Here is a 13,997-nt window from a genome sequence, read left to right on the forward strand (position 1 = left end):
GGGGATGGGGTGACGCGGTGTAACAGTTGCCAAAGAATTAGACCCAAAATGCAAACATGCGCCCCTACCCGGGCCACTGCTGCTGGCCTCCCCGGGCCACAGAAATACCAAGCACGCCCCAGTCCGAAGCAGAGATTCGCTGGGCAATCACAGCTCCATCCCCCACTTGTCCTGAGACAGCGACAGCTGTACCCACCTCTTCCCCAGACCCAACCCAGCCCTGTTAGCTACTCACCCCCTGCGCCCCCCACCTGCACACCCTGCTGCCTGCCTGGGGCATAACCCAGCTGTGTCTGGAGTGTGCGCTGGGTCTGGGGATGGGGGGGGGCGTGTTCCTGGGTGGCCCAGAGCTCCTCCCTGGGGGGTGGGGGAAACTCAGGGTGTCTTTGGGAGGGGAGGGGCTACTATGCCTGGGGCCACAGGCGGGGTTCCCTGTGGCTTCTCTGGGTGTGGGTTGGGGGAGAGACCTACAGCAGGAACCCTCTGTCTGGTGGAGGCAGTCAGGGCTGTGGGGGTGGATGGGGGGGGGGGCAGGGTCTGGAGAGCTCAGGGGAGGGGTGGCCGGTGCAGACAGCAAGGTAGGGGGAGGTGCAGAAGAGGGGGCTCAGGGGACGGGGTTGTCAGGTGTGGGGGTGGTCAGAGCTGAGGATGGGGGTGGAGGAGTCAGGCCAGGGGTCGGAGCGTGCAGGGCAGGGGGGATGGAACATTTGGGGGGGCTTACCAGGACCACCCAGGGTGGTGAAGGGAGCATTGCTCAGGAGTTGGGCCTGATTGCTGGTCTCAGGGTCTCAGGTGGGCGGGCGGGCAGGGTAACCTGACCTCAGCCTGTCCTCCGGCAGCATTGGTGGAGGACTACCCAGGGTGTGTACCTAACCCTGGTCTGAGCCAAGGACAGGTGAGGAAAGCAGGCCACGGTGCCTGGCCCTGGCACCCGTGGTGGAGGAGGTGGTGGGGGGCAAGGCAGGAGGGCTTCCCCATCCTGGCTGAGGGCTGGGCAAAGACAAAGGGGCTGGGGGGCACCGAGCCCACTTCTGGTGTTCACAGTTCAAGAAAGGTGCTCAAAGGTTCGCAGAGCAGCCATGAGCAAGCCGTCCCGTGGCACCTTAGAGACTGACAGAGATTCTGGAGCATGAGCTTTCGTGGGCAAAGACCCGCTGCATCAGCTGCACGACAAACCAGCTCTGTGCCCACGGAAGCTCGTGCTCCAAAATCTCTGTTAGTCTCTAAGGTGCCACGGGACGTCTGGGTGGTTTCGAAGATACAGACGAGCTCAGCTGCCTCTCTGATATGTGTCACAGAAAAGCCGTGGGAATACTCATGGTAGAGGTGCTGCCTCCTGGTGACAGACGTAGAGTCTGAGCTCTGTACGGCTGTGAAGTAAAACTGGGGTTTTCAGAGTCCTCTACAAGGTTTGGGTCTCCAAATTCCTATCAATTAGGATGCAAACTGACAGGTTAGGGCTGCGCAGCAGCGGTATTCTGGAAGAGGTAGCGTGGAGTGGCTTATAACGAAATAGCGCAGCAACGCACAAAACACTTTTCCAAATAGCGCTCAGATTTTTAAAAAGGCAGCATCTCCCCACAAGAGAGCCGATTTCGAAAGAGAGCCACGGTGGCGTATTTAAAACTAGGCTCTAGTTCAGGTGTTCACAGCCCCTATTTTGAAATAGGCGCTATTCCCCGTACAATATGGTTTTCCAATTTCAAAGTGATCCACTATATTCAAATTGAGGTTTCAATGTGTGGACACTCACATAGTTATTTCAAAACAGTGGCTGTTCTTTTGAACTACCCTTGCTGTGTAGACACACCCAGATGTGTGCCTGTCCCTCAAGAAGCTCTGGAAATGGTCGGGCCCAACGGGTAGTGGTCAATGGCTCAATATCTGGATGGCCGTCTGCTTCAAGCGGAGTGCCGCAAGGCTCGGTTCTGGGGCCGGTGTTAGTCAACATCTTTATTAATGACCTGGGTGAGGGACTGGGTTGCACCCTCAACAAGTTTGCAGCTGACACAAAACTAGGGGGAGAGGTAGACACATTGGAAGGTAGAGAGAGAATCCAGAGGGCCCTGGATAAATTGGAGGACTGGGCCAAAAGAAATCTGATGTGGTTCAATAAGAAGTGTAGAGTCCTGCACCTGGGGCGGAAGAATCCCAAACTTTGTTAGAGGCTGGGGACCGACTGGCTCAGCAGTAGTACGATGGAAAGGGACTTAGGGCTTATGGTGGATGAAAAGGCTGGATGTGAGTAAACAGTGTGGCCTTGTAGCCAAGCAGGCTAACGGCATACTGGGTGCATTAGGAGGAGCATTTCGAGCAGATCTAGAGAAGTAGTTATTCCCCCTTGTTTGGCACTGGTGAGGCCACATCTTGGGTATTGTGTCCAGTCATGGGCCCCCCAGTATGAAAAGGATGTGGATTTGCTGGAGCAGCTTTAGCAAAGGGCAACAAAAATTATTAGCGGGCTGGAGCACAAGACCTATGAGGACAGGCTGAGGGATTTGGGCTTGTTTAGTTTACAGAAGATAAGACTGAGGGGTGATTTAATAGCAGCCTTCAACTTCCTGAAGGGGAGCTCTAAAGAGGAGGGTGAGAAACTCTTCTCAGTGGTGTCAGATGGCAGAACAAGGAGAAATGGTCTGAAGTTGAAGAGGGAGAGGTGTAGGTTGGATATTAGGAAAAACTACCAGGCAGGTGGTAAAGCATTAGAATGCGTTGCCTAGAGAGGTGGTGGATTCCCCATCCTTTGAGGTTTTTAAGTCCTGGCTGGACAAGGTCCTGGCTGGGATGACTTAGTGGGGGTTGATCCTGCTTGGAGCAGGGGGCTGGACTAGATGACCTACTGAGGTCCCTTCCAGCCCTGTGATTCTACGATTCTGTGAAACGTGAGCTTTACCGCATGCCAAAGCCGGCTGGGGATGTGTAGGAACATATCTGGAATATGTAAGTGACAGGTCACTAAGTGGGGCTGTGTTGAGATGGGAGATGAGCCAGAGAAGTTCACAAAAGCCGCTGAGGGGCCATGTAGGTGTATCTGCAGGTGTGTTTGCCTACAGAACCACACGTCAACGTTCAGGTCTCTCAGCCCCTCTCAGTTTTCTCAGAGCGGCTTTCACCTCCTTGTTCCGCAGCGTGTAGATGAGCGGGTTCAGCATGGGTGTCACCAGGTTGCCAAAAATGTCCACAGGAGTCACCAGGACTTTGCTCAGCTGGGGCTGAGTGGAGATCAAGGCACAGGGCCCAAAGAACATGGTCACCACCACCAAGTGGGAGCTGCAAGTGGAGATGGCTTTCCGCCGCCCTTCCCCCAAGCTCATCCTCAGGACCGAGTACATGATCCTGACGTAGGAGGCGAGGATGAGGACGAAGCAGGTCATGGGCACCATCCCGGTGTTGGTGAAGGTCACGGCCTCAAGGACGTAGGTGTCTGCACAGGCCAGCTCGGCCACCGGGAAGATGTCGCAGAAGAAATAGTCCACCACATTGGAGCCGCAGTAGGGCAGCGTGAAGGTCAGGCTGGCAAGGATGGTGGCGTGGAAGGAGCTGGTGATCCAGCTGCCGGCGGCCAGGAGGGCGCACACCCTCCGGTTCATGATGACGAGGTAGCGCAGCGGGTGGCAGATGGCCACGTACCGGTCGAAGGCCATAACGGTGCAGAGCAGGCACTCGGTGCTGCCCAGGAAGTGGTAGAAGAAGAGCTGGGCCATGCACCCGCCCAGCGAGATGGTTCTGTTCTGGGCCCAGAGGTTGGCCAGCAATTTCGGGATACTGATGGAAGATATGCCAACGTCCAGCACAGCCAGGTTGCAGAGGAAGAAGTACATGGGGGTGTGCAGGCGGGAGTCGGCAATGATGGCTGAGAAGATGAGCAGGTTGCCCAGCAGGGTGAAGAAGTAGAAGGCTAAGAAGGTGAAGAAGAGGATGGTCTGGAAGCCGTCGGTGTTGGGGATCCCCAGCAGGATGAAATGAGTCACCGCCGTGCGGTTGTCCAGCCCCATTTGGGACACCTTCCTGGGGTACGAGAGAGAAATAATGCCAGTGAGTTACTGAAACAGGAAGACCGGTCACCCTACGGCTGCAATGTTCCCCGCTCCTTCCTCTGCCCCCTACAGCTCACTTTCGTTGGGAGTGGTGTATGTTTTGGTCACTGTAATGCTTATTGGGATCAGGCACTCACTGCGCTGGTGGAATCACAGAATCCTACAAGACCTGAACTTCAATGGCCCTCAAGATTTCCTCAAGACCAGTCTCTGGCCCCTCACGGCACAACCAAGCAATATTCACAAGCTGAACCTCTCTTATCCCACACCCGCAGGAGCCGCCCGGTGGCAGACGAGAGAATTTGACGGCTCCCAGGAGGTCAATGTTGTCTGGCACGTTAGCAACACCGCCACTGCTGACTCGGCTCTCAGACCACGTTGAGGGGTAAATTACAGCTAAGTAACAGCACCGAACACTGAGAGCCAGGCCTGGCGGCTGGAAAGAAACTTTGGGTGGCTGCAGGAAACTTGGCCACACCCGGGAGACGTGGTCGTCCGGCTAATTAAATACAAGCTGGAGTACGGAATTTGCTGGACAAGAGAGTTCCAGATGAGAGAGGTGTAACCTGTGTATCCTCCCTATGAAATATTTATCTAACCTTTTCTTAAGTAGCTCCGCTGGTGGAGATTCTACAACCTCTCTCGGCAATTTATTCCAGTGCTTAAACACCCTGACAGCCAGAACCCTTTTTCCCAATGGCCAGCCTACACCTCGCTGGCTGCAGTTTAAGCCCATTGCTCCTTGTCCTGTCCTCTGAGGCCAAGGAGAACAATTTTCTCCCTCCTCCTTGTAACGCCGGTTTAGGTCCTTGAAAATGGCCATCAAGTCCCCTCTCACCTTTTCTTCTCCAAACTGAAAAACCCCCAATTCTTCTCCTTTCTCTCACAGGTCAGATTTTCTGGACCTTCAATCCTTTCAGTGGCTCTTCTCTGGACCCTCCCCAATTCCTCCTCTTCTTTCCTAAAATGCAGGGCCAGAGCTGGACACAGCCCTCCAGCTGAGATCTTACCAGGTCACCGCAGAGCGGACGAATTACTTCTCATGTCCTGCTCATGACGCTCCTATGAATGGTGCTGAACACAGAAATTCACAGCACCTGCATTCCGGATCTTACGCTCAGAGACGCAGGAGGAACGTCTATTTGATTCTATTCCATTTTTCACTTCTCTTACCTCCTCTCTTGCTCCTATTTTTCAGTCATACTCTGACCAGCCCTTTTCCCGGTCTTCTCTCCATAGTACCCTACAGTGTCCCTTCCTGGCTGACCTTTCCTCAGCTGACTTTGGTTGTTTCTCTCCCAGTTTCTGCAGGCGGAGGGACGCCACGTGGGCAGGGCAGGGCTCTGTTCCAATAGGGATGTGTTCTCCTAATTGCAGGATGCGCTAGGTGCTTGTGCTTAGGAAGAGGAGGGCGGTGAAACATGCAGACACCTGAGCGTATTATCCCAACGTTGCTAATAATGGGAAGTGGGGTGGGAGGTTATGGAGGTTAAAGAGAGAAGGACCGAAGAAGACAGACAATAGCCAAGGCCGGGGGTGCAGGAGGGGGCAGCCGCTCCCCAAGGTGCGTGTGGTTTCCATCACACCCAGGTTTACAGCTCGCTTCAGGGGCTCTCCAGGCCCCAGCTACAGCAATGATTCCTCTGGGAGATCACCCGCCTGGGCTCCGCACGATGGGCCAGAAGAGGGGGATCAGGTGCGGAAGGCCAGGAGGAAGCGTCTGGGGGCATTTTCCCGGGGAGATCCCCCATGTGGGATCGGCAGGGCTGTGGCGAGACGCTGGCCGGTGGGGATGTGATATGGGCCGGGGGACAAACCCTGCAGTGACGCAGCCCCACTGAGAGGCACTGCAGAGAGGGCAGCTCGGCAGCTGCATTGATTCTTCTCTGCAGGAAACCCCCGGCTGCCCTCTCCCTGGGAGCGAGGCCGCGGCAGGGTCAGGGACAGGCAGAGACTGAGGGACAGAGCGAGAAGATCTTTACCAGAGCCGGCCCCTTACACTGGCTGCGTTGGTGGAGGCGGGTGCAGCTGTCTGGGGTTCTTCCCTTCTGTCTCCGACCGTGACTGCGGCATCTCACCATCCGGCCTCCTTACCCAGAGGGGCCCATCGCCCCGGAGAGGGGTACAGCCTGGGTGCTTGGCATCACTCCAGGAGCCTAATCCGCCCCTAAGCCGGCCAGGGCCGCCCACCGCTGATCACCCCACGCTGCTGCCCAGCCCCACAGCATCTTCCCAGCTTCCTGCATCCTCCCGGCTCTCCCTGGTCCTTAAATCCCCTTCAGGCCCCTTGGGACCAGGGCCCTGAATCCCCACCAGGCTCCTGGCCTCAGACCTCAGCAGCATCACTAATTAAGGGAGTTTTAGCATCATCTTAGAGATCACTCCTTCACCTCCCCGGGGCCAGATCCTGACGTGTCATGGCGCTGAAAGAACCAGCTGCTCAGCACCACCAGGGTCAGGATTCTGCCCTCCCTCCCCCGTGACCTGAGACCTGGCCAGGACCAGGGACAGCAGTCCCGGACCCCAGGACAGAACAATCGTTGGGCCCCCAGCCCACGCTCGGCTGTGTTCAGAGCTCCCCTTTCTCCGCCTAGCACCTCGGGGATGGGGTGACGCGGTGTAACAGTTGCCAAAGAATTAGACCCAAAATGCAAACATGCGCCCCTACCCGGGCCACTGCTGCTGGCCTCCCCGGGCCACAGAAATACCAAGCACGCCCCAGTCCGAAGCAGAGATTCCCTGGGCAATCACAGCTCCATCCCCCACTTGTCCTGAGACAGCGACAGCTGTACCCACCTCTTCCCCAGACCCAACCCAGCCCTGTTAGCTACTCACCCCCTGCGCCCCCCACCTGCACACCCTGCTGCCTGCCTGGGGCATAACCCAGCTGTGTCTGGAGTGTGGGCTGGGTCTGGGGATGGTGGGGGGCGTGTTCCTGGGTGGCCCAGGGCTCCTCCCTGGGGGGTGGGGGAAACTCAGGGTGTCTTTGGGAGGGGAGGGGCTACTATGCCTGGGGCCACAGGCGGGGTTCCTGTGGCTTCTCTGGGTGTGGGTTGGGGGAGAGACCTACAGCAGGAACCCTCTGTCTGGTGGAGGCAGTCAGGGCTGTGGGGGTGGATGGGGGGGGGCAGGGTCTGGAGAGCTCAGGGGAGGGGTGGCCGGTGCAGACAGCAAGGTAGGTGAGGTGCAGGTGAGGGGGGCTCAGGGGAAGGGGTTGTCAGGTGTGGGGGTGGTCAGAGCTGAGGATGGGGGTGGAGGAGTCAGGCCAGGGGTCGGAGCGTGCAGGGCAGGGGGGATGGAACATTTGGGGGGGCTTACCAGGACCACCCAGGGTGGTGAAGGGAGCATTGCTCAGGAGTCGGGCCTGATTGCTGGTCTCAGGGTCTCAGGTGGGCGGGCGGGCAGGGTAACCTGACCTCAGCCTGTCCTCTGGCAGCATTGGTGGAAGACTACCCAGGGTGTGTACCTAACCCTGGTCTGAGCCAAGGACAGGTGAGGAAAGCAGGCCACGGTGCCTGGCCCTGGCACCCGAGGTGGAGGAGGTGGTGGGGGGCAAGGCAGGAGGGCTTCCCCATCCTGGCTGAGGGCTGGGCAAAGACAAAGGGGCTGGGGGGCACCGAGCCCACTTCTGGTGTTCACAGTTCAAGAAGGGTGCTCAAAGGTTCGCAGAGCAGCCATGAGCAAGCCGTCCCGTGGCACCTTAGAGACTGACAGAGATTCTGGAGCATGAGCTTTCATGGGCAAAGACCCGCTGCATCAGCTGCACGACAAACCAGCTCTGTGCCCACGGAAGCTCGTGCTCCAAAATCTCTGTTAGTCTCTAAGGTGCCACGGGACGTCTGGGTGGTTTCGAAGATGCAGACGAGCTCAGCTGCCTCTCTGATAGGTGTCACAGAAAAGCCGTGGGAATACTCATGGTAGAGGTGCTGCCTCCTGGTGACAGACGTAGAGTCTGAGCTCTGTACGGCTGTGAAGTAAAACTGGGGTTTTCAGAGTCCTCTACAAGGTTTGGGTCTCCAAATTCCAATCAATTAGGATGCAAACTGACAGGTTAGGGCTGCGCAGCAGCGGTATTCTGGAAGAGGTAGCGTGGAGTGGCTTATAACGAAATAGCGCAGCAACGCACAAAACACTTTTCCAAATAGCGCTCAGATTTTTAAAAAGGCAGCATCTCCCCACAAGAGAGCCGATTTCGAAAGAGAGCCACGGTGGCGTATTTAAAACTAGGCTCTAGTTCAGGTGTTCACAGCCCCTATTTTGAAATAGGCGCTATTCCCCGTACAATATGGTTTTCCAATTTCAAAGTGATCCACTATATTCAAATTGAGGTTTCAATGTGTGGACACTCACATAGTTATTTCAAAACAGTGGCTGTTCTTTTGAACTACCCTTGCTGTGTAGACACACCCAGATGTGTGCCTGTCCCTCAAGAAGCTCTGGAAATGGTCGGGCCCAACGGGTAGTGGTCAATGGCTCAATATCTGGATGGCCGTCTGCTTCAAGCGGAGTGCCGCAAGGCTCGGTTCTGGGGCCGGTGTTAGTCAACATCTTTATTAATGACCTGGGTGAGGGACTGGGTTGCACCCTCAACAAGTTTGCAGCTGACACAAAACTAGGGGGAGAGGTAGACACATTGGAAGGTAGAGAGAGAATCCAGAGGGCCCTGGATAAATTGGAGGACTGGGCCAAAAGAAATCTGATGTGGTTCAATAAGAAGTGTAGAGTCCTGCACCTGGGGCGGAAGAATCCCAAACTTTGTTAGAGGCTGGGGACCGACTGGCTCAGCAGTAGTACGATGGAAAGGGACTTAGGGCTTATGGTGGATGAAAAGGCTGGATGTGAGTAAACAGTGTGGCCTTGTAGCCAAGCAGGCTAACGGCATACTGGGTGCATTAGGAGGAGCATTTCGAGCAGATCTAGAGAAGTAGTTATTCCCCCTTGTTTGGCACTGGTGAGGCCACATCTTGGGTATTGTGTCCAGTCATGGGCCCCCCAGTATGAAAAGGATGTGGATTTGCTGGAGCAGCTTTAGCAAAGGGCAACAAAAATTATTAGCGGGCTGGAGCACAAGACCTATGACGACAGGCTGAGGGATTTGGGCTTGTTTAGTTTACAGAAGATAAGACTGAGGGGTGATTTAATAGCAGCCTTCAACTTCCTGAAGGGGAGCTCTAAAGAGGAGGGTGAGAAACTCTTCTCAGTGGTGTCAGATGGCAGAACAAGGAGAAATGGTCTGAAGTTGAAGAGGGAGAGGTGTAGGTTGGATATTAGGAAAAACTACCAGGCAGGTGGTAAAGCATTAGAATGCATTGCCTAGAGAGGTGGTGGATTCCCCATCCTTTGAGGTTTTTAAGTCCTGGCTGGACAAGGTCCGGGCTGGGATGACTTAGTGGGGGTTGATCCTGCTTGGAGCAGGGGGCTGGACTAGATGACCTACTGAGGTCCCTTCCAGCCCTGTGATTCTATGATTCTGTGAAACGTGAGCTTTACCGCATGCCAAAGCCGGCTGGGGATGTGTAGGAACATATCTGGAATATGTAAGTGACAGGTCACTAAGTGGGGTTGTGTTGAGATGAGCCAGAGAAGTTCACAAAAGCCGCTGAGGGGCCATATAGGTGTATCTGCAGATGTGTTTGCCTACAGAACCACACGTCAACGTTCAGGTCTCTCAGCCCCTCTCAGTTTTCTGAGAGCGGCTTTCACCTCCTTGTTCCGCAGCGTGTAGATGAGCGGGTTCAGCATGGGTGTCACCAGGTTGCCAAAAATGTCCACAGGAGTCACCAGGACTTTGCTCAGCTGGGGCTGAGTGTAGACCAAGGCACAGGGCCCAAAGAACATGGTCACCACCACCAGATGGGAGCTGCAAGTGGAGACGGCTTTCCGCCGCCCTTCCCCCGAGCTCATCCTCAGGACCGAGTACATGATCCTGACGTAGGAGGCGAGGATGAGGACGAAGCAGGTCATGGGCACCACCCCAATGTTGATGAAGGTCACGGTCTCAAGGACGTAGGTGTCTGCACAGGCCAGCTCGGCCACCGGGAAGATGTCGCAGAAGAAATAGTCCACCACGTTGGAGCCGCAGTAGGGCAGCGTGAAGGTCAGGCTGGCGAGGATGGTGGCGTGGAAGGAGCTGCAGAACCAGGTGCCAGCGGCCAGGAGGGAGCACACCCTCCAGTTCATGATGAGCAGGTATCGCAGTGGGTGGCAGATGGCCACGTACCGGTCGAAGGCCATGACAGTGTACAGCAGGCTCTCGGTGCTGGCCAGGAAGTGGTAGAAGAAGAGCTGGGCCATGCACCCGCCCAGCGAGATGGTTCTGTTCTGGGCCCAGAGGTTGGCCAGCAATTTCGGGATACTGATGGAAGATATGCCAACGTCCAGCACAGCCAGGTTGCAGAGGAAGAAGTACATGGGGGTGTGGAGGCAGGAGTCGGCAACTATGGCTGAGAAGATGAGCAGGTTGCCCAGCAGGGTGAAGAAGTAGAAGATGAAGAAGGTGAAGAAAAGGATGGTCTGGAAGCCGTCGGTGTTGGGGATCCCCAACAGGATGAAGTGAGTCACCACCGTGTGGTTGTCCAGCCCCATTTGGGACTCCTTCCTGGGGTACGAGAGAGAAATAAAGCCAGTGAGTTACTGAAACAAGAAGACTGGTCACCCTTCAGCGGCAATGTTCCCCCTTCCTTCCTCTTCCCCCACAACGCACTTTCTTTAGGAATGAAAACAAAAAAGCAGTCAAGTAGCACTTTAAAGACTAGCAAAATAATTTATGAGGTGATGAGCTTTCGTGGGACAGACCCACTTCTTCAGCCCAGAGCCAGACCAGAACAGACTTTAGGAATGGTGTAAGAGTCAAGAGTTCGATGCTGTTTCAGAAAAAAAGCAAACATGATGCTGGCAAGCGTTAACAGGAGTGCACAGAATGTCATTCTTCCACCCTTACTCAGTGCTAATTAGGCCTCAGTTGGAGTATTGTGCCCAGTTCTCGGCACCACTTTTCATGGATGATGTGGAGCTATTGGAGAAGGTCAGGAGAAGATCAACAATTATGATGAAAGGTCTAGAGAACATGAGCTATGAGGGAACACTGGTTAGGTCCAAGCTGGAGTACTGTGCCCAGTACTGGGCACACCACAACATAGGAAAGAAGTGGAGTAATTGGAAGGGGTCCAAAGAAGAGCAACTAAAATGATTAAAGGTCTGTAAAATATGAGCTATGAGAGAAGATTAAAAGAATTGGGTTTGTTTAGTTTGGAAAAGAGGAGATTTTGAAGGGACATAGAAGCAGCTGTCAAGTACCTAAAAGAGCGTTACAAGGGAGGAGGGAGAAAAATTATTCTCCTTGGCCTCTGAGGATAGAACGAGAGGCAATGGGCTTAAACTGCAGCAAGGGAGGTTTAGGTTGGACATCAGGAAAAATTTCCTAACTGTCAGGGTGGTTAAACACCGGAATAAATTGCCCAGGGATGTTGTGGAGTCTCCATCAGTGGAGATATTTAAGAGCAGGTTAGATAGACACTGATTGGGGATGATCTAGCCAGTGCTTGGTCCTGCCATGAGGGCAGGGGACTGGACTTGATGACCTCTCGAGGTCCCTTCCAGTTCTTGTGTTCTGTGACCCCATGATCCTCTGTTTCTGTCAATGTAATGTCCGTTGGGAATGGGGACTCGCTGTGGTGGCAGAATCGTAGAATACGAGAATTGGAAGGGACCTCGAGACGTCATCCTTCAAATCCACTCCCCTGCCCTTCCAGAAGGACCAAGCACCATCTACATTATCCCTGTCAGATATCAATGCGACCTGTCGTTAAATATCTCCAGTGACGAAAATTCTACAACCACCTGAACCAATTCATTCCAGTGCTTAACTACCCTGCTAGGTAGGAAGTTTTTCCTAATGTCCAACCTAAGCTTCCCTTGCTGCCGTTTAAGCCCATTGCTCCTTGTCCCGTCCTCGGAGGCCAAGGAGAACAACTTTTCACCCTCCTCCTTGTAACGCCCTTTTAGGTACTTGAAAGCTGCTATTATGTCCCTTCTCTTTTCCAAACTAAACAAACCCAATTCTTTTAATCTTCTCTCATAGCTCATGTTTTCCAGGCCTTTAATCATTTTAGTTGCTCTTCTTTGGACCCCTTCCAATTACTCCATCTCTTTCCTATAACGTGGTGTGCCCAGAATTGGGCCCAGTTCTCCAGCTTGGACCTAACCAGTGCAGAGTACAACGGGATTACTTCTTGTGTCCAGTTCATAATGCTCCTGTTAATGGTGCTGAACACGGAAAGTAAAAATACTTGCGGGGAAGATCTTAGAGCTCAGAAACAGAGGAGGAGCATCTCTTCTGTTCTCACCCCTTCTCTTCCTTTCCAGTTTCGCACCCTTAGCCCCATCGAAGCCCACAGCCTCCCTTCCAGGCTAACATTTCTCACCTGTCGTTAGTTGCTCCTCTCCCGGTTTCTGCAGGAGGCAGGACGGCTGTGAGGGCAGGGCAGCGCTCTGTTTTGGTAGCAATTTGTTGTGCTAAATGCACAGGTCTGCAACGTATTTGTGTCGAGGAAGAGGAGCGGGGTGAATCATGCAGAGCGAAGAGTGTGGTGGAGAACTTCCCCAGTGTTTCTAAGAACGTGAGTTGATGCTGGTAGAGGTGGGTTATGACATGGGGCGGCAGGAGCTAAATGGCACAGAGACAACACAGAGACAGGCACTCCATTCAGACGAGCGGCCAGGCAGCTGCACTGATTTCTCTCTGCAGGAAACCCCCCGCTGCCCTCTCCCTGGGAGCGAGGCCGCGGCAGGGTCAGGGACAGGCAGAGACTGAGGGACAGAGCGAGAAGATCTTTACCAGAGCTGGCGCCTTACACTGGCTGCATTGGCAGAGGTGGGTGCAGCTGTCTGGGGTTCTTCCCTTCTGTCCCCGACCGTGACTCCTGCATCTCGCCATCCAGTGTCCTTACCCAGAGCGGCCCATCGCCCCAGAGAGGGGCACAGCCTGGGTGCTTGGCATCCCTCCAGGAGCCCTAATCCGCCCCTAAGCCGGCCAGGGCCGCCCACCGCTGATCAGCCCACACCGCTGCCCAGCCCCACGGCATCTTCCCAGCTTCCTGCATCCTCCCGGCTCTCCCTGGTCCTTAAATCCCCTTCAGGCCCCTTGGGACCAGGGCCCCGAATCCCCACCAGGCTCCTGGCCTGAGACCTCAGCAGCATCACTAATTAAGGGAGATTTAGCATCATCTTAGAGATCACTCCTTCACCTCCCCGGGGCCAGATCCTGATGTGTCATGGCGCAGAAAGGACCAGCTGCTCAGCACCACCAGGGTCAGGATTCTGCCCTCCCTCTCCCGTGACCTGAGACCTGGCCAGGACCAGAGACAGCAGTCCTGGGCCCCAGGACTGAACAATCATTGGGTCCCCAGCCTGCGCGTGGCTGCTTGGCTGTGCTCAGAGCTCCCCCTTCTCTTCCTAGCGCCTCGGGATGGGGTTGTGTGATGTAACAGTTGCCCAAGAAATTGACCCAAAATGCAAACACGCGCCCTTTCCTGGGCCAGAGCCACTGCCCCGCCCCCCCGGCCACAGAAATGCCTAGCACCTCCCCCCCCAACCCCAGAGCAGAGATCCCCCTGGCCAGTCATATCTCCATCCCCCACTCAGCCCGGGCTAGCTGCAAACTCACCCCCCACTCTTCCCTGATGGCAAATACAGGACACCCACCTCTGGGGATGTGGGGGGTGGGCGGCTGTCCCCTGTCGGGGCTGCTTGGTGATGGAGGCTGCTGGTCCAGAGCAAGGCACTAGGGATGGGGTCTCCACAGCCCCCACTGCACCAGCTTGGGGTACCAGGGAATGGAGCCGCTGCCCCACAGCAGAGCTCCTCAGCAATAGGGGCTGCCCCCCCAAGACGCCAGGTACCAAGAAGCAGGAGCCCAGCAAAATACAGGCCAATTTGACTATTTTCTTTAAGAAGTCGGGA

At 55.1% G+C, this 13,997-nt stretch overlaps 2 protein-coding genes across 2 annotated transcripts; both read right to left on the bottom strand.

Annotated features, from left to right (window-relative positions):
- Positions 1 to 3,062: 3,062 nt before the first annotated feature.
- Positions 3,063 to 3,995, bottom strand: LOC142005006 (olfactory receptor 10D3-like). Its single transcript, XM_074982681.1, has one exon. The coding sequence runs from the start codon at positions 3,993 to 3,995 to the stop codon at positions 3,063 to 3,065; it is 933 nt and encodes a 310-aa protein (XP_074838782.1).
- Positions 3,996 to 9,689: 5,694 nt separating this feature from the next.
- On the bottom strand, positions 9,690 to 10,622 carry LOC142005016 (olfactory receptor 10D3-like). Its single transcript, XM_074982695.1, has one exon. It carries the CDS (start codon positions 10,620 to 10,622, stop codon positions 9,690 to 9,692), a length of 933 nt encoding a protein of 310 aa, XP_074838796.1.
- Between the last annotated feature and the right edge of the window lie 3,375 nt (positions 10,623 to 13,997).

This window comes from Carettochelys insculpta, chromosome 32 (assembly GCF_033958435.1).
Source record: "Carettochelys insculpta isolate YL-2023 chromosome 32, ASM3395843v1, whole genome shotgun sequence".
Taxonomy (NCBI): domain Eukaryota; kingdom Metazoa; phylum Chordata; order Testudines; family Carettochelyidae; genus Carettochelys; species Carettochelys insculpta.

Excerpts from the sequence above, each read along its gene's own strand:
- LOC142005016 (XM_074982695.1), bottom strand. The coding sequence starts at position 10,622 with ATGGGGCTGGACAACCACACGGTGGTGACTCACTTCATCCTGTTGGGG.
- LOC142005006 (XM_074982681.1), bottom strand. The coding sequence starts at position 3,995 with ATGGGGCTGGACAACCGCACGGCGGTGACTCATTTCATCCTGCTGGGG.